At 41.1% G+C, this 19,254-nt stretch overlaps 2 protein-coding genes across 4 annotated transcripts in view; one reads left to right on the plus strand and one right to left on the minus strand.

Annotated features, from left to right (window-relative positions):
- Positions 1-1,447: 1,447 nt before the first annotated feature.
- ube2ib (ubiquitin-conjugating enzyme E2Ib) lies at positions 1,448-8,454 on the plus strand. 3 transcript variants are annotated; one of them, XM_072678932.1, is made up of 7 exons: positions 1,448-1,572; positions 3,242-3,318; positions 4,088-4,171; positions 4,278-4,350; positions 5,766-5,875; positions 7,298-7,377; positions 7,464-8,454. In XM_072678932.1, exons 2-7 carry the CDS (start codon positions 3,253-3,255, stop codon positions 7,525-7,527), a joined length of 477 nt encoding a protein of 158 aa, XP_072535033.1. In that variant the 5' UTR covers positions 1,448-1,572; positions 3,242-3,252; the 3' UTR covers positions 7,528-8,454. The 3 variants fall into 3 exon arrangements, with proteins under 3 accessions (XP_072535033.1, XP_072535034.1, XP_072535032.1); XM_072678933.1 differs by lacking the exon at positions 1,448-1,572 and adding an exon at positions 1,826-1,913; XM_072678931.1 differs by lacking the exon at positions 1,448-1,572 and adding an exon at positions 1,938-2,524.
- Positions 8,455-10,008: 1,554 nt separating this feature from the next.
- Positions 10,009-19,254, minus strand: part of LOC140555648 (interleukin-21 receptor) — a 13,992-nt gene continuing 4,746 nt past the window's right edge. Inside the window, exons 5-9 of the mRNA XM_072678934.1 lie at positions 16,824-16,963; positions 16,158-16,326; positions 15,907-16,003; positions 14,384-14,438; positions 10,009-11,673 (exon numbers count right to left, since the gene is read on the minus strand). Coding sequence (XP_072535035.1) covers positions 11,368-11,673; positions 14,384-14,438; positions 15,907-16,003; positions 16,158-16,326; positions 16,824-16,963 — 767 coding nt within the window. The 3' untranslated portion in view covers positions 10,009-11,367. The remainder of the gene's footprint in view (positions 11,674-14,383; positions 14,439-15,906; positions 16,004-16,157; positions 16,327-16,823; positions 16,964-19,254) is intronic.

Below are 19,254 nucleotides of genomic sequence, written 5' to 3' on the forward strand. Positions count from 1 at the left end.
CTCTGTGGCGTTTGGTTTAAAGGTTTGTCAAATGTGAATTTGCCATAGTTTCAGACACAGCTACCTAATCTAATGAGCTCCTTTCAGGAATTCAGAAAGAGTGAACAGTCTAAAGTCTAGGCCCCTATGGTATAGGAGGCTGTTTCTGAGGGAAGGGCCCTTCGTATGCAGCCTAGGTTCAGAGCGATTTGGAGGACACAGCTGAAAGGGTACCTTTCCATCCTTCGGTTACCCATAGTTCTTTGCGCACAAACCAAATGGGAGGGGGAAATAAGAGAAAAAAAAACAGCACAACAAAAATGTCGGGAACTAAAGCCTCTAAAAATGTTCACCGTGCATCACCACGCATTTGCGTGACCAATCGGTCGGTCGCTAAGAAGGAGTCCTACCGAGGACCCGCCCTAGCTCGGCTGCAGCCTAGGCTTTGGAACGCTGCTAATGAGCTGCTGAGCTGGCCAGCCAATCAGCACCCAGGAGCCTGATTGACGACGTGACGTCACGCCTGAAGCCGCTACATCCAAGCGAAGTACAAATGTTTACGACCTGCCCTGAACTCTCTGGTTGTTCCACGGCATTTATGTCCTAAAGCACAAGTTGCGTAAAGTTTACAGTGCAGAACTCTGGCATTAGGCCTGGCAATATGAGTCATTTTGTGCTGCAAATCTGTTCCACACGTGTGATTAAATGACCTAGCTTTATTGGTACGGAAAAAAGCGTTGTTAAATGGTAGAGTGTAAAAATCACATTCAGAAGCTTGCTGGAAACTAGGGTGCGTCCCAATTGCGTACTGATTGGTAATACTAACAAACTTTTCACTATGTAGTGTAGATAAAAGTGTTAAAGTTGTGTGTACTTAAATATTCACGTATATAAATATTTTGATGGTCAGGGAAGAGCGACTGGGAGAATGAGAAAACTAGCAGATAACAGCTGTGTCTGAAATCTAGTGCCCTTTACGTTTCGGTCACTAAGAAATGAGTGCCCTACAACAGAAGTAGGGTCTTAAAATAGTGCAGTGCTGCCCTCTAGCGACCTGCTCTGTGTGGCTGAGCGTTGCCATAGTGATTAAGGCTTTCTGTACAGACGTTAAGGGACTGAATTTGGTATATTCAGGTATTATTTTACAAAATGAAAAATCGAAAAGAATAAACTTTATATTCGTATTTTCTGGCACAATTTATGTGTTTCGTGTGTGCGGCCCCTTTAAATCCTCAACGGTCTACGCAAATGCCTGTCTTAAATGTCCGCATCTAACGTAAAAACGGCGAATTACACTTTAACACGCGAGGTTTCGTCGCATTTGGAATAGATTTAGTCGTCGACTGGATTAAGAGTGTAAAAAAAAACACAGAGACAACCTCAGTAAACCGTGTAAGTGTCAGTGTTGCTCTCAGGCGGCGGCAGCGGCGGCGGCGGCGGTGGTGTAAGACCAGTGGTCCTACTTAGTCCGGTTCAGAACGGATGCCTCTTCGAGAGGGAAAAAACTTGACCGGGTTTATTTTTTTATTTTTTATACACTTTGGCCCGAGTCTGGCACGGTTCTAGCCGAAGAGTCTAGAAAGTCACGCAGTGGTAAGCTTGTTCACAGCTCGCGCGCTTTCGGGTTCTCCTCTTTATGAAACGGTCGCGTGCGGCGGAGGGTTGGCTTCGCTGTAATTTTTTTTTTTAATATTTTGGTTTTTGTTTCTATTTTGTCGTTTGTGTGTGTGTGTGTGTGTGTGTGTGTGTGTGTGTGTGTGTGTTTCAGCGTGAATGAGCGCGCGTTCGCTCGCTCGTGTCAGAACTCGTTTCTTTGTCCCGCGCGGTCGCGAGCGGCGTTCCAGCCTCGTTTGAACGCAACGTTCGGCGAAACGACCCCCGGTTACTCTTCCCACCGGGGTCTAACGAACTTCTCCCCTCTCGCTTTCTGAGAGGTAGCTAGCTAGAGTCACTGTTCGCGTCAAATTCAAGCTGCTGCGATGTAGGAAGAAAGCACATAAGACCCGTTCGAGGAAGTCTCTATTGTTCAGGAATGATAAATCACGTATTTACGGTCATTAACGGTCATTTTAGCAACGCTGCCGCTCAGAAGTTTGTGTCTCCGGAGCGCCTCAGGAACCCCGGCTAGCTAACTGGTCTGTGGTCACTCAGCCTGTAACGCACGGCGGTGTTTGTTCTTGGTTGTTGTTGTTGTTGTTGTTGTTGTTGTTGTTAAAATAAAGTGGTCCGTCGTTACTAATCTTCAGTAGCTATCTATGTAGCACCAGCTAGTGCTTGGTGTGCAGGCAGCTTCTCCAACGTTAGGTGGGAGACCCGAAGGGAACGCAGGCAGCTCTGATGGGACGAGGGTTCAGGTGTCGCTGGATGGATATTTAAATATGAAGAGTTCCGACATGAGCATGAAACCGTGGTCTTCAGTAGTAGCTGTAGTGTGAACACACACACACCTCACATCCAGTCTCACTGTTTGACTCAGTGTTTTGTTTTGGTTGGAAGTGTGGAGACCCAGCCAACCCAGCTCGTGTGAAGCTCACATGGGTGGAAGGTGGGTTTGTACATGTGGTGTTACTTAGACCCAGTTGGACTTCCCAAATGGGCCCCGTTATTACAACCCACCCTAATCCCACATGGGTCCCATCTAGACCACAAGTGCAGTGGATAACCCAGATGGGGATATTTTAGCCGTCCTCGTCCCATCACTGACCGTGGTGAGCCTCCGTATGTGGGGCCAATACAGGGTATCATGTTATCTGGGTAATGTAGTTATGGAGCATGTGTCCAAACGAACTTGCACCTTCTTTCTATGATCAGGTATGCTGAGCTGCAGGTGCTGTTTTTAAACCTATCAGCTAGATAAACCAGATTGTTGGTTGGTTTTTGCCACGATTGAGCCGCTTTCAACTTTTACTATTCTCTCTGATAGCGTGCACAGGTGCAGGATGTATCTGTACATCTTGTAAAGTGTTATCACAATAATATTGCGATTATAGACAATATTTGGAACAGAGGTGTTTTTTTTTGTATTTGATTAAACTATGATCATAAGCAAAATAATTTAACTCCTATAGTAAAGTGCCATCATTTATGTTTTATCTTCATTCCTGTATAGTATTAAACAACCCATTTGTCACTTATAAAAGTGTATATATAGTAGTATATATGATATAGAAAATTACTTATCTTAATTTAAAAAGTTTGAAGAGCAGTTTTTGACCATTTAAATGAAAAAAAAATATTTAATTTTGCTTTTTCTTCCCTATAGGATCAGTGGTCATGTCTGGCATTGCTCTCAGTCGACTTGCACAAGAGCGTAAAGCTTGGAGGAAAGACCACCCTTTTGTGAGTCTGTCTGTGTTTTTTTTTTTTTTTTTTTTTTTTTTTTTGTTTTTTAGATACTCTCTAGGTTGATAGTTGTTACCTTTGCATAAAGAAGGGTTTATAAATTGTGTATAGTACTGATGCAACAGTAGTGTGAAAGCTTGCATGTAGCACAACACTGCTAAGCAGTTCATATCTACTGTGCTCTCCTGCTCGCTAGGCTTTTGCTGGTGTACATCTGTCTGCATAATACTGCCACTGGTACTACCACTACCACCAAAGTGTTAACCCACTTTCTATGATCATTAATAAGTTTGTGACAAACTGTAGACCTGCTTTGATTGACAAAGAAAAATCATGCCTTCCTTTGTGCATAAATACATAGGCTGACTTTACCATCACCATACTATTAGTTGTCTTAGATAATCTCTTTTAACGATGCTCAGCATCAACATTAGGAAACTGCTAGGCTGTATGCCAGCATTGCAGCCATAACACCTAGGCATCTGTATTGTCAGATAATTTATTTAAAAAACATTATGAAGTAGTGAAAAGTATGACTGTGTGCTGCTGAATGGATTTGGCTTTACGCTATTCTGTAATGGAGAAATGAACAAGTGGAAACAATTCATGATGTGATGGTGTAGCTAATTTGCTGGTTGGTAAAAAGGAACGTTTGGTTGATCGTCAGATAGTCATTAACATCTTCATGTATTCGCTGTGGAGAAAAGTAGGCACATGCATGCATTTTTCATTCAGTAATGAACCATATTTTAATGTTCTTCTCTAGGGCTTTGTTGCTGTACCAACTAAGAACCCTGATGGTACAATGAATCTGATGAATTGGGAATGTGCCATTCCTGGGAAGAAAGGGGTACGGCTCTCTCTCTCTCTCTCGCTCTCCTCCCTTCTCCCCCAAACAACTATCATGTTTAAGTGTTTTTCTGTTGGTCTTGAACACTTTCCTGTCTCGTTTGTAGACTCCTTGGGAGGGAGGTCTGTTTAAGTTAAGGATGCTCTTCAAAGATGATTACCCCTCATCACCCCCAAAATGTGAGTTTGACACACATGCACAAGGGCTTTGTTTACTACAGGTTTGGCAAGGATTGTGTCCTCATAGGTGCAACTACAAGCTTACTAGTCTGCAGTGCTGGGGCATTCACTGTTGGAACTCCACGTGTTAGCTTTGTTAAAAACGCGGCCAGATTTGCACCCAATTACATTCAGAACTGAAATTGCATTGTCCTCACTTTGTGTAATTCTGTGCTAATACATGTCCACAACTATTTTTCATGTATTCTGTAGAGATTCCACAACTTCACTTTTGGTCACACTGTAGAGTGTGGGGGTCACTGTGTCAGTAAAAGATCTTTGATATGGGATGCTGCTGTATGTCTGCTCTAAAGAGTGTAACATGGCGTGAAGGCCCTGGTTCTCTTTGACAATAAAACTTTTGCCCTTTATGTTTTGGGTGGAAGCTTTGACGTCGCCTGCTCGATGGTTGCCAGCAACAAAAAACGCTCGGTTGAAGTTGCTGCCAAACAGAACCAACCACTGCTTCCATATAGAGCTGCACAATATATCTTTTCAGCAGAGTCGTTGCAATGGGTGTGTTCACAATAGTCACATCACAGGTTGTGCAATGTCACACAAGGCAAATGAAATTATTGTATCATTCTACAACTGTTCGCACTGTTTAGAATTTATCATGACATGTTGGATCACTGACTTCTGGAGAAATCTGTTATGATTCTTGTATCACAATATATATTGCAGAACAACAAAATATTCCAATGTCGTTTTTTTCAAATATTGTGCAGCCCTATTTCTATACACTAGCATGTAACTCCAGGGGTGGCAGTTGGATTTCTCGCTCATCCATCTTGTGCATCTTTGTTCACACCACAGACAGTCCCTGCCCTTCCGCTCTTCTGAAGTCCACCATTTTGCCTTCCATCAACATTAAGTCATCAGTTAAATTTTAGAAAATCGATTTTTGACATTTATGAATTGTTTCAGATTTGTACACAGATGCATCCAAGAATCAACATTTTCACCACCTCTAATGTATACTTTTACATGTACACTTTTAACTAGATCTCTTGTGCTGTCTGTGCTCAATTCTATTTTGCTGGTGTACATCTACCTGCACAGTACTGTCATTGGCCCACAAGTGTTTATCCACTTTCTTTGACAATAAAAAATAAGCCTGTAACAATGTGCCAGTTTTGTGAGGGAGAATTAAAAAAAAAAATAACGCAAAAACTGCTAGGCTCTAGATCAGAATTTGTAGCCAGTTACACAAAGCCATGTGTGTTATGGGAGAACTCTTATTAATTTGCCTTTTCTAGCTAGAAAACATAGTGTAATCTGGAATCACACACAGTTATATTGTATTTACTTCTAGACCAGTGCAAATAAGTAGTGGCTTGTGATTTTTTTTTTTTTAATTCTGTTTCTCTTCTCAGGTAAATTTGAGCCTCCACTGTTTCATCCTAATGTGTACCCGTCAGGAACCGTTTGTCTCTCTATCCTAGAGGAGGATAAAGACTGGAGACCTGCTATCACAATCAAACAGGTAACCTGGATGTTTTTGCAGAATGCATGAAGTATTAGGTGAAATGAATATGAAATGAATAAACGAGAGGGTTTAACATTTTAGCCAGCTTTTAAAGATGGTGGAGATGCATATATATTTGTACTTTTTTTTTTTTTTTTTTTTCTGGAGACAACCTGCACATTTCAGAGGTCTTCCTGCTTTAACACACCCCCTAAAATTCTGAAAGGGCTTGTTAATGGGCTGATTAGCTGAATCAGGTGTGTTGGGAGCAGTGAAAGAGTCCAAAGATAAGGAGTGCAAACCTCTCAGTTTTTAAAATAAAAGCTTTTCTAATCATCTGATGAGTTGAATCAGGTGTTTTTGAGGCAGTATGGAAAAACTGCTAAGCTGAGCCTGGAACAAACTCCGTTTGTGTCAGTATAGCAGACACACTATTTCCCTTGCATGTTACCACAAGTAAAGCAACCTTTTATACCATGGCATTGGGCACTCCTAGTCAAACTTTGTTACAGTGAAATGGCAGAATGCAAGTTAAAGGTTCTGAAGGTTGAGATTGCACATTTCTAAAAAAAAAAAAAAAAAAAAAAATGTTCGTCTTGTACGCTTTCAGAATAACAAAGGTAGAGAGCCTAAGGCAAACGTTTGGGTACTCTACATGCTCATTACTTGTTTTCATTTGACAAGTATCACATCTAGTAAACAGCTAAGATTGCTTTTTTTCCCTTTTCTTACCTTGCAAAATATGTATAATTCTGGGATTCTTAATTTTTCATGCGTTGCTCCTTTGAGGTCCACTGTTTTTCAGTATCTAGGTTGGGGGAGCTGTGGCACCATGGCAAAACATTTGCTGCTTAGCCCATGGCTGATAAGTGTTGTGCCAAAATTTGAGGTGTCAGAGAATTTATAAATGTATACATTTGACATTTGCACAATCTACGGCTGCCTATAGCCCAAACAAGCTAATTAAGGTCTGATATTTGGATTAAAATGAACACCAAACAGGAGGTCCAGTCAAGATTGAGCACTTCATTGTGAACAACTGTACACCTACTAATTTGTGCAGTTTTCTTAACTTGGATTTTCATGATGTGAATCCTATAAGACAGGGGTATCCAATCTTATCCACAGAGGGCTGGTGTGGCCGCAGTTTTTTTTTTTTTTATTCGAATCAACCAGCAGCGATACCAGATTCCACTTGTTTGGCTGCAGTGAAAATCTGCCATAACACCGACCCTTTGCCGATAAGATTAGACACACCCATGCTTTAAGACCTGGGTCTTTGCTGAATGATTGATGGAATAGAATAGTCCTTTTTGCATCAGTGGCCAGCACATTGTAAACTAACTGTGTCTGTTTCGTTTAAACCGTGAAGTACAGGAAGATCATTTTAAGGGATTGTTTTTCTTTGTGATTTATTTGAAATGTTTGTGTCTTCTGTAGATTCTGTTGGGCATCCAGGAGCTTTTAAACGAGCCTAACATTCAGGACCCAGCCCAGGCAGAGGCTTATACCATATACTGGTGAGACACCCATGCGTAATCTCAATTGCTTACTAATTTTAATTCTAAACAGTTTCTTAATGTGTGGTGGTATTTTGTATTTTCAGTCAGAACAGAGTGGAGTACGAGAAGAGAGTCCGAGCACAAGCCAAAAAATTCTCTCCCTCATAGATGTGATGGATGGAAGAATGGATAGATGGAGGGAATGTGTCAACATTTTTTTTTTTTTTTTTTTTTTTTTTTTTTTTCCTTTTGTTTTTTTTTTCCTATCTTCTTTCTCTTCTTATGCTGGGACTGAAAGGACTCTATGCGATGTCTGTGCCATCTGTCCCAACCTCCTCAGGCTCCACCCCTGATTGTAATGTCTCAAAAACCACAGCCTCTCCTCTCCTCTGCCCCCTGCTTTCTTACAGGCCAAAACCCACCAATCCGAAACGGGCTTTATTTTTCAGTTGAAGCAAACCAGGAGTGACTTTCTTTGGATTGATATTCTTAACTTTCAGTGCGGGTGCTGTGAATGAAAATGTGAGCATGTATGTTTTGTCTTATTTTAATGTTAAATTTACCTTTCTGGGTCATTTTCCTTCATGACTGTGTGCGGGTGAGTGTGTGAGAGTGAATGAATTTATGTATGTATGTGTGTGCAAGTGCGTGTGCGCACACATGGTTACTCACATTCAGTGGCTCTGGTCAGGCTGGTTGATCTCTACCACGTTACTGTGTGAGAGTGAGTGAAACAGTGCCTCATGACTGCTGAGACCAGTTTTGCTCATGTCCAGCTTACTTGATCTCGGGAGCTGTTTGTTCATGATAAAATTAGGAGCGCTCGGCTCTTAACTCTTCAGAGTCCAAACAAATACGGTAAGAGTTTATTCAGCAACAAGTAATTTGGCTGTTAGTCTGCACCAAGTGGTTGCCACTAGGATGCACTCTAACAATGGTTAAAATTGTGATTAATTGCAAATTTGGAATCATCGTAGGGTCGCCCTGCGTTGATTCACCCGGATAGCTTTTGTTTGTTTTTGTTGGTTTGTCGATGATGGGAACACGTGTCCTGCGCTCTTTGTTGGTTTAATAAAACTCTTTCTACAAAACCAATCCCGCCTCAATAGCACAGACTGACAGTCTTGACAAGAAATTGAACACAAGCTTATCGATCTTGAAATACAGGCTGTAAGACCTTACACTACATCACAGTGACTTGCCAGATCATACTGTGACAGCTATTTCCAGAAATCATAGATAACAGTAGAAACTATTATTTTGAGAATCTGCAGTTGTGCAGACAAAGGGAGAATATATATGAATATGAATATATATATATATATATATATATATATATATATATATATATATATATATATATATATATAATATTAATAATAAATATTATTATTTCTGTGCTTTATGGTTTCAAAATAACAAAAAAAATAGAAAGGAGCATCCTGCATAGGCCATAAAAACCTTTTTCTTACCGCTGATTTGGGGGATGTTTGCCCATTCTTCCAAGTAAAAAGTTTCTTGGGCCATGTTGCTGCACTGGTCTTTTGGGGTCTATCTGCAGATGTTCAGTTCTGTTTAGGTCTGGGCTCTGTGAGTGCCATGGCAAAACCTTCACCTTGCACCTCTTGAGGTACTACATTGTGGATTTTGAGGTGTTAAGGGTCGTGCATCCTGTAGAAGCCATCCTCTCTTCATCTTCGTCCATTTTCCATCCCTTAAGCTCATTGCTGCTAATCTGTTGGGTCAGTGTTTGAGGAGTCAGTTTTTATAAAGCTGTGAAATTTACATCACCTGGCCATTCTTTATTTAAGCTAGTGAGACCCTGGTAAGAAGTCCCTGGTAAAAGTTTTAAGTAGTTGTGCTTTTCCTTTTTACTCTAAAATTGTACAAAACACAAATACGCTAATCTTGCTTAAACGGTTTGATCTTTTGGAAATCAGTTTTTGGAAATCATCTTTTAAATCCTTAACCATTTGTAGTAACTGAAATCTTGAGCAGGGTGCCCAAGCTTTTAAGATGCCATAGGACTGTTTTCACATAAAAACAACACTAAGTGATGGGCAGCACAACACGGACCACCACCATCTACTTTTAATTTTTATACCCTTCGTATATCCTGGATCTGTTTAGATTTTAGCTTGTGCTTGGTCGAAGATTTATGAAAAGCCAGCGACGGCTGTTGTTGTTCAGAGATGTGGCTCTGAGGAACACAGCAAAATGCCTTAAAGCTTTAAGGATGGTGCAGTTTTCTTGGTTTGACCAGAAACTAAATCACTGGTTTTAATTACAAGAAATCAGAGTTAACTACAGAATACGTCCAAAATAGCTCACTTCTGTATTACGTCATCGGTCAAAGACCGATTACAGCATAGGATTAAATAATATTTTGACCAGTCCTAATTTGATCTAAATAACTAAAAAATCTTCAGATAGTAGGAAGGACCTGGAGACATGTAAAGCCCCTTGCTTCCAATGCAGGTTGCAGGCTCACCTGCTTTGCCGCCATTTGTTTTTTCCTAACTGCATTGACCTGTGAAAAGGGTCCATTTAATACAATTTACAAATTTCTTTATTTTGAAAACAAAATACTTTATTTCTGTAAAAAGATTTCCAGAGTAATCACAGGAAATAACTGTACAATACCTCTTTTGAAACCTAACATTAATATTTACATGGCTGCTAATTAGCATATCTATTACCTATCAAAGGTCGGCGCCACGTTAAAGGACAGTTACATGATGTTATATTAAAGGGACAAAAACTTTTATAATAGAAAAAGACGTCCAAAATCAGTATCTCAATGTTTACAATCATTTGTAAAAAAAAAAAAAAAAAAAAAAAAAGTCAACAAACACAACTGATTATTAGTAATTAGCAACTGGGATTGGCTACACAGTCAGCCTTTACTGCAGCTTTGACGGTGAGGGGAAGGGGTGTACAATTATAATTAAAATTATACCTGTTTCCTGAACTGAAACCGCAAGAGGATAAGTGTTGGACATGGAATAAACTGTGGAACACTGCAGTACAAATTAACCCTGGGGGAGGGCACACATTACATGTCCGGTAAGTTGCTAGCAGGTCTTTATTCGTAAACCAGCTCTAAAAATAGTCTCTATCACATCCTGGGAACAACAAAAAATGTCCCAAACCTGATAACACTTTCCACAATATATCACACCATAGTGTGATACTGTAAGCAAGGCAATATACAGGAAAACTATAAAGGTTTGTTTGCATTAGAATAGAAGCGTCTAACAGCAGTAGACCGAGTGCAACATTGCTGTCTAGTTGCCTGGGTTTAAACATAACAATGACATTTAAAAAAAAATGGACAGTATTGTTCTGCTGAAGTGTATCTATGTCTCTCTACATCTGTAATGGATACAGTGGGGGAAAAAAAATTAACCATGGGCCCTGAGTGGTCCAGAAGAATAAGGCGCTGTTATTACAACCAGAGGATCTATAGTTCAAATGCTGGTCATGCTGCTAGTCATCGGCAGCCGGCGGCCCCCAAGAGAGCGCAACTGTGCATTACTGGCTGGCACTGGCATCTGCTACCCAAGGCATCAGAGCCTGGTACCCAGGGCTTTCCTCTGAGCACGTTGGTTGCCCAGTGACGTTGCATCAAAGGCACTAGCTGGCTGAGGAGGCGTGTGCTGGTCGCTTTACTCTCCCGGTGTCGGGTGCATTGCATGAGAATATCTATGGGTTGGGTAATAGGTGATCCAAATTGGGAAGAAATTTTTAAATATACCTTAAAAAAATGCCACAAATTTAACATCTGCATCATTCATTCTCATCAACCCCACACAAGCCACGGCAGAAGCAAGTGAAACTATCCTGTGTTCATCAGTGTCCACTTCTTTACCAGCTGGGAGTCTAAAAACTCTCTGAAATTGGGAGTTTTTGTCGCTTGCCACTTGCGGCCTGGCACAAACAGCCTTGCACTGAACACACTCCAGTTAGCATTTGGTAAAGGTAGGCTGTTACCAGTATCACCCACTCCTACGTGGAATGTTCAGTGTCCGTGTGAGAGAGCCTGCAGTAATCCTCACTGCAGGTTACACTCCCCCTCTCCACTGTGGCAATATCCCTCAGCCAGCTGTTGGAGCTGAGCTCTGCAGGTGAGGCGGACGGTGCTGGAGGTGTGATGAAGGGGCGCTCGGAGGAATCACACACACTCCTCATCTTCTCGTAGCCGGCGGGGCTTGATTGGGAGGCGGCGTCGGAATATTCAATCATACTCTCAATTTTTAGAGACTCCTCCCCTTGTAGCAGCTCACCCACAATCCCTGGCAACATTGCATAGCTCTGAGAACACAGAGGCTCATTCAAGTTAGTTCAATGACCAAGCCACCAATGTGTAATACAGTGTGTGTATCTACACTACATGGACAAAAATATTGGGACAACTGCTCATTTGTTGTTTGAGGGCATCCTGCTTTTGCTGAACAAATTATTTCAATTATCTAAGACTTTCTACTACATTTTGGAGCATTGTTGTGAGGATTTGATTGCATTGTCTCCCCAACTCATCCCATAAGTATTAGATGGCGCACCAACCATCATTCCAGACTAGATAAGCTAGACAGGCATTTGCACATCTGTGTCAGCAATGGGTGCAACATTAGAATGGGTGTCCACAAACATTTGGACTTGGTGTATTTTCAATACTCTGATTGCCTAAAAACCTTTTACCTCAGCTGTAATACACACACACTCCTGGCATGGGTGTAGAGAATGCTTTAAGTGTTATGCGATTTACTACTGCCTACTAATCAACACTGCTCTCATTAGCTGTCTTAGGAGAGAGGACGGGATAGGGCTGTGGTTTTGTTCAGTGCAGAGCACAGACAGACCCTACGATCCCAGCCAACATGGGCTAGGTGGGTTCCAGGTGGGCCTGGGCTCTGAGTGGGCCGTGGGCCTGTACATGTGTTGTTACTGGAACCCAGTTGGGCTTCCCAAATCGGCCCTATCATTACAGCCCACTCTAATCTCACATGAGGTCCTATCTAGGCTCCATGTGGAGTGTACAACCCAGCTGAGACCCATATTTAACCCTCCTGGTCCCACCACGCAAACATGGAACCCATGGACAAAACTTCTGCTTCCCAGTTGGGCTAACAATACAGGCCCCACCTGGTCATGTTATCTGGGATTGACTTTTTAAGCTTGTTTACACTTAAAAACCAACCAGTGTCATTAAAGCATGAGTAAGAGACATCCAAGCATGTCAGTCTTTGCCTGTTAGCTTAGCCAAATAGCCAACATACACTCGTGAGGACTGAATATTGTGGGGGAGGGACACTGAGTCAGTCTAAAAAATCTAAACAGCCTGTAGAAGCACATGTTGTTGTTGTTTTGTGACCGGAAAAAACACCACAACTGCGGAGACTTAATTTCATAGTCGCTAGAATGGATATAGATATAATGACTAGGAATTTTAGCTCTGTGTGAACTGACAAGAAAAATGCAGGTTTGGTCTCCTTAGTCTCCTGTTGGTCCTCTTTTTAGTTCTTCAGTCTGCGTTTAACGACCGGCCAGGCCGTGCCAGGGGCTATTCAGTCCAGGACAGAGAAGAGTCTAAAAACCTGCCTAATGTGTCTTGATGGATGGAGGATGAACCTGAGCTGGCTGTACTTAAAGCTTTAAGGTCTCTAGGTACAAATTGAGTGTAGTACTCCAATAATAAACAGATTGCCTGCCATTGATCGTCAACAGATAAATGTTCTGGAGCATTAGCAGCGTGCATCAGTACAGATTTTCTTCTGAAGGCATACATCACCACAATCACTTTGAAAGGTAGGAGGCTAACATGTTGGAAATAAAGTTAAAATGGCAAATTTTTCCTTTCCCTTTAAAACGTATTTTACCATCTAGCTATTTCTGCAGTTTTAGTATTATTGAGATTGCTGCTGTCCAATGAAAACCATGTATATCCATCCTTCTTTTTTAGTTTTCTCCATGGTTTGAACCCTGTAGCTCTGTACATTTTATCATATATATATATATATATATATATATATATATATATATATATAGCCGCCTGATAGTTTGCAGTAAGGTAATACTAGCCTAGTCGCAGCATTTCCACCCCTCTGTTTTCACAGATGACCTGACGTGGCCTACACACGCCACCTTTCTTGTCAAGAGGACACGTCTTCAGCAGCGTCTTCACTTTACTTCACTTCACTGAGATGGATGAGGAGAGCTAACCTCCCACCTCCAATCCTCACAACTTTCTACAGAGGCTCAATTGAGAGCATCCTGACCAGCAGCCTCCCAGTCTAGTATGGCTGCTGCACCACCTCGGACCAGAAAGCTCTCCAGAGAGTGGTGAGGACGGCAGAGAGTGTCATTAGATCCTTACTTTCGTCCGTTCAAGATCTTTACTAGTCACGCTGCCTCAACAGAGCCCTCAGGATAGTCAGAGAACCCACCCACCCTACCCATGGACCGCTGTGGGCGGTGTAAGACTGCCAGATTCAACAAGAGCTTTGTCCCACAAGCCATCGGATTACTAAACACCCACTAACACGACACACATGATGACCTTCAGGACTGTTGATCAAAACATACACAAACAAACAAGTGCAATGATCACTGTAAAAGTGCAATCTTGGTATGTGCAATATTTTCTTATTTATTCAGTTTTTTTTTATGTTATTTATTTATTCTATTCTATGTATATGTATATGTCTAATATGTCTACTTGTCTTGTGTAATCGTTTTTTGTTATATACATATATAACAAATAGCCAATACATGAAGACTGGTACATAGTTCTGCAGTGTTTGAGTCCTGCCTCATATGCACTACTGTAAATTAAACACTAGCATGCTTTTACTTATGCAATCTCCATTAGACAGACAGATGTTATGTGACCCCTTTTCATGGTGAATGCAGTTGCCCATACAAATGGAATCCTGGTGACCCCACCCTCGTTATATATATGGATAATCCTCATAAGCACTGGAACTACTAAATAATTAAGACATAAGGCGTGACTCAGACTTACTTTCAAATCCCTGATATATGGAGTGGGACTTGGGATAAATACACGCCTCTTCCACCTGTAAAAAAACATAACACTTCCTTTAAATCTGCACTGTCTGTTTTTTTTTTTTTTTTTTTAAAAGACGTGGTGACAGTTAAGAATAACATACAGTGCCTTCCATAATGTTCCATGTTTAGGACATGTCCCTCTGCTCACTCCACAGTTTCAAAACAGACATGATTAAAGTACACATTCCAGACCAATTATTTAAGGGGATGTGCATACATTTCAGGTCCACCATGCCCCCCTCATTTTAGAGCACCACAATGTTTGGGACTAAGAAATAATAGGTGCAGTAAAGCAGTCATGTTTAGTACGCTGTTTCATATCTCCTGTAAGTCTGAGATTGACCTTAAGTATGTTTGGGATCATTATCTTGCTGTAGAATGAAGTGCTGGCCGGTGGGTTTGGATAGGGGGCAGTGGTGGCTCATCAGTTAGAGCACCGGGTTATTGATGACAGGGTTGTGGGTTTGATACACAATACAAAGCAGCCACTGTTAGACTCTTGAGCGAGGCCCTTCCCCCCTCCGCTCCCCAGGTGCCGCTGTGATGGCTGCCCACCGCTAGACCTAGACACTGTCACTGTGTGTGGTTGTTGATCTGTGTCCTACACTGATGGTGAATATGGTGGTTCTGTCTGGCAGTCTCTAACAAATACACTCCGCCCCCCTGAAGGCTGATCAAGATCAATTATTCAAGGAAGTTATTGTGTTATTATGACGAACAGGCTTATAAAAAGCACATCTGAGCATTTTTCCACCTCAACAAAAATCACATCCTTACTATTATACACTTCTCAAAAAAATAAAGGGAACACTTAAACAACACAATATAACTCCAAGTAAATCAAACCCTGGGTTCCTCCTAATGCAGGACAATGCTAGACCCCATGTGGCTGGAGTGTGTCAACAGCTCCTGCAAGATGAAGGCACTGAAGCTATGGACTGGCTCGCCCGTTCCCCAGACCTGAATCCGATTGAGCACATCTGGGACATCATGTCTCGCTCCATCCACCAATGTCACGTTGCACCACAGACTGTCCAGGAGTTGGCCAATGCTTTAGTCCACGTCTGGGAGGAGATCCCTCAGGAGACCATCCGCCACCTCATCAGGAGCATGCCCAGGCGTTGAAGGGAGGTCATACAGGCCAGTGGAGGCCACACACAATACTGAGCCTCATTTTGACTTGTTTTAAGGACATTACATCAAAGTTGGATCAGCCTGTAGTGTGTTTTTCCACTTTAATGTTGTGTGTGACTCCAAAATCCAGGCCTCCATTGGTTAATAAATTTAATTTCCATTGATGATTTCTGTGTGATTTTGTTGTCAGCACATTCAATGTTGTACAGAACAAAGTATTCAATGAGAATATTTCATTCATTCAGATCTAGGATGTTATTTAGGTGTTCCCCTTTTCTTTGTGAGCAGTGTACATCAACTTTGTGTAACCTGTATGTATGTGTGTGAGAGTGTGAGACTCACCTGGAGTATGGGATGTATGAAAGCACAAGGACCAATACTGGCAACAGACACAATAGAGCAAACCAAATACTGGGGAAAGACATGCCCTGGGTCTCTCCTAAACAAACACACACACACACACACACTCACACAAATACACTGTATACTCACATGCTACAACACTTTAATTGAATCTAAACTTGTATGCGAAGTCATTTGATAGAAGAAAAGTATTTTTTTTCAATAAGTACATTTTTTGTAAATTTTCTTACTGTGTATGGCCCCGGTGGTCCAATGTACAGCAGGCCCCCACTGGCTCCAAACACCTTTGTGATGCTGCTGATTGGGCTCTGAGCGCACACGGGCCATGTAGTCTTTGTGAGGCAGAAACCTAGACACTGCCACAACCACTTGTGGGTGCACTGGATGGACATTTAAGACCTGAAAAAAAATACAAATACACTCTCATCGTCCGTTTTATTAGAAACACCTATCTGACACTTTTTTCAGTGGGCACTTGTCCTACTTTACAGCTCCACTACAATATTTGCACAATTACACACTTTAGCTCATTCCTAATTGGTCAGTTTCTGACCACATTTGGATGGTTGGTTGTTCTCAGTAAAGCACTAACACTGATATGGTAGTGGTATGGTTGTGTGTGGTGCTGGTATGAGGGCATTAGACACAGCTGGAGGTTTTTACACACAATTTTGTCACAGCTAGGTTAAAGATGGTCCACCACCAACCACAAATGGGGACCTCCAGTCCTGGCGGGGGTGCTTTTCCTGCTCAAGCACACCTGATTTAACTCACCCATTTGTTGCCAGGTTAAGATGGTGTGTTGGACCATCTGGGCTGGGCCTCTGGTCCCTGGCCCATGGATCCTCACCCCCAGCTAGAAAGTAAACTTTTCTAATAGGTGGCTGTAGTCGTACCTGGTTGTCACTTTGTATGCTGAGCTGGTACCGAAGGTTTTGTGAGAGTGAAGTGTTTTCCTCATATCCACTCAGCCAATTAAAGACGGCTCTGTCAGTGTTCCATAGCAACGTCAAATTTGAGGGAGTAACAGGACGAACTACAACACAAACGCACAAATATGTTATAAGTATGTGGACACCTTACCAACACACTTACATATAAGCATTAAATAGGACTTGCTCTCTGTCCCTTTGGGGCTGTACTCTCTTGGGATGACTTTTCACTACATTCAGGAGGGAGTGTGTGGGAATGTGTCTAATAAATGGGATCGTCTATTAATATAGCATCTGTGAGATCAAGTTGTTCAGTGGGGTTAAGGTCTCTATGCAAGTCACAGAAGTTCCTCCATGCCGTCAAGTCATGCATTAACATCACCTTTCACTGGATCTAAAGGACTTAGCCTAAATTATCCAAAGCCAAAAAACCCAAAAGATCATCCCTCCTCTACTAAACATTACTGCTGGCACTAGGCAGTCTGTTCTCCTGACATCCACCGACCCAGATCTGTCTATTAGACAGTGTAATTTATCAGTCCTGTCGTTGAAATGTATGGTCTACATATTTAGGCTCTGAGGAACAGCCAGTTGTGTCTGTTGTTAGGCAATGCGACATGAAATGTTGCATTGCAGATGTCATGCCACTTTTTAAAACACAGGACATTACCCACAAGTCGAAATGACTTTAAGGGATTAATAATAATGAGGATGTATATTTCGGTGATGATTCGCAGCAACCTAGGCTTTTTTTTTTTAAATGTCACATTCACCATGGAAGTGAAAGCATCTTTTGACAATCTGTGATTTTTATGTTTCTATGTTTATGTTTATGTTTATGTTTATGTTTCTAAGGCAGGATCTGGACCAATAAATTAATGATGAAGCTTAATATTAGGCTAAGACCAAAATGTCTTCCTATTGACATTATCTGGCACTAATAAGTATGTCAGTCTTTTTTTTTTCAGAGTGTCTGAATTGAAAAGTGAGGGCACTGTAATCTACGGTGGCTGAGAAGGGCAAAACTAATTTATTATTAATTTTATTTGTTTTGGCTGTTTGTAAAAGAGTTTTTGCCATTTGTAAAGGTTTTTTGAGCTGGTAAAAGTGTTTTGGCTGTTTGTAAAAGTGTTTTGGTCGTTTGTAAAAGTGTTTTGAGCTGGTAAAAGTGTTTTGACTGTTTGTAAAAGTGTTTTGAGTTGGTGAAAGTGTTTTGACTGTTTATAAAAGTGTTTTGAGCTGGTAAAAGTGTTTTGGCTGTTTGTAAAAGTGTTTTGAGCTGGTAAAAGTGTTTTGGCTGTTTGTAAAAGTGTTTTGGGCTGGCAAAAGTGTTTTAGGCTGGTAAAAGTGTTTTGGCTGTTTGTAAAAGTGTTTTGAGCTGGTAAAAGTGTTTTGACTGTTTATAAAAGTGTTTTGAGCTGGTAAAAGTGTTTTGGCTGTTTGTAAAAGTGTTTTGAGCTGGTAAAAGTGTTTTAGGCTGGTAAAAGTGTTTTGGCTGTTTGTAAAAGTGTTTTGAGCTGGTAAAAGTGTTTTAGGCTGGTAAAAGTGGTTTGAGCTGGTAAAAGTGTTTGGGCTGTTTGTAAAAGTGTTTTGGGCTGTTTGTAAAAGTGTTTTGGTCTGTTTGTAAAAGTGTTTTGAGCTGGTAAAAGTGTTTTGACTGTTTATAAAAGTGTTTTGAGCTGGTAAAAGTGTTTTGGCTGTTTGTAAAAGTGTTTTGTTTGTTTGTAAAAGTGTTATGGACTGGTAAAGGTGCTGTGAGCTGGTAAAAGTGTTTTGTTTGTTTGTAAAAGTGTTTTGGGCTGGTAAAAGTGTTTTAGCTGTTTGTAAAAGTGTTTTTGGCCATTTGTAAAAGTGTTTTGGGCTGGTAAAAGTGTTTCAGACGTTTGTAAAAGTGTTTTGGGCTGGTAAAAGTGTTTTGGCTGTTTGTAAAAGCTTTTTGGGCTAGTAAAAGTGTTTCAGACATTTGTAAAAGTGTTTTGTTTGTTTGTAAAAGTGTTTTGGTTGTTTGTAAAAGTGTTTTGGGCTGGTAAAAGTGTTTTGGCAGTTTGTAAAAGTGTTTTTGGTCATTTGTAAAAGTGTTTTTGGTCATTTGTAAAAGTGTTTTGGAGTGGTAAAAGTGTTTCAGACGTTTGTAAAAGTGTTTTTGGTCATTTGTAAAAGTGTTTTGGTCATTTGTAAAAGTGTTTTGGAGTGGTAAAAGTGTTTCAGACGTTTGTAAAAGTGTTTTGGGCTGGTAAAAGTGTTTTGGCTGTTTGTAAAAGCTTTTTGGGCTGGTAAAAGTGTTTCAGACGTTTGTAAAAGTGTTTTGGCTGGTAAAAGTGTTTTGAGCTGGAAAAATTGTTTTGGCTGTTTGTAAAAGTGTTTTGAGCTGGTAAAAGTGTTTTGGCTGTTTGTT

Source organism: Salminus brasiliensis, chromosome 5 (assembly GCF_030463535.1).
Source record: "Salminus brasiliensis chromosome 5, fSalBra1.hap2, whole genome shotgun sequence".
NCBI classification, from domain to species: Eukaryota; Metazoa; Chordata; class Actinopteri; order Characiformes; family Bryconidae; genus Salminus; species Salminus brasiliensis.

Coding starts and splice junctions, on each gene's coding strand:
- ube2ib (XM_072678932.1), top strand. CDS start 3,253: ATGTCTGGCATTGCTCTCAGTCGACTTGCACAAGAGCGTAAAGCTTGG. Junction 3,319..4,087: donor GGAGGAAAGACCACCCTTTT/GTGAGTCTGTCT, acceptor GTTCTTCTCTAG/GGCTTTGTTGCTGTACCAAC. Junction 4,351..5,765: donor CCCCTCATCACCCCCAAAAT/GTGAGTTTGACA, acceptor TTCTCTTCTCAG/GTAAATTTGAGCCTCCACTG.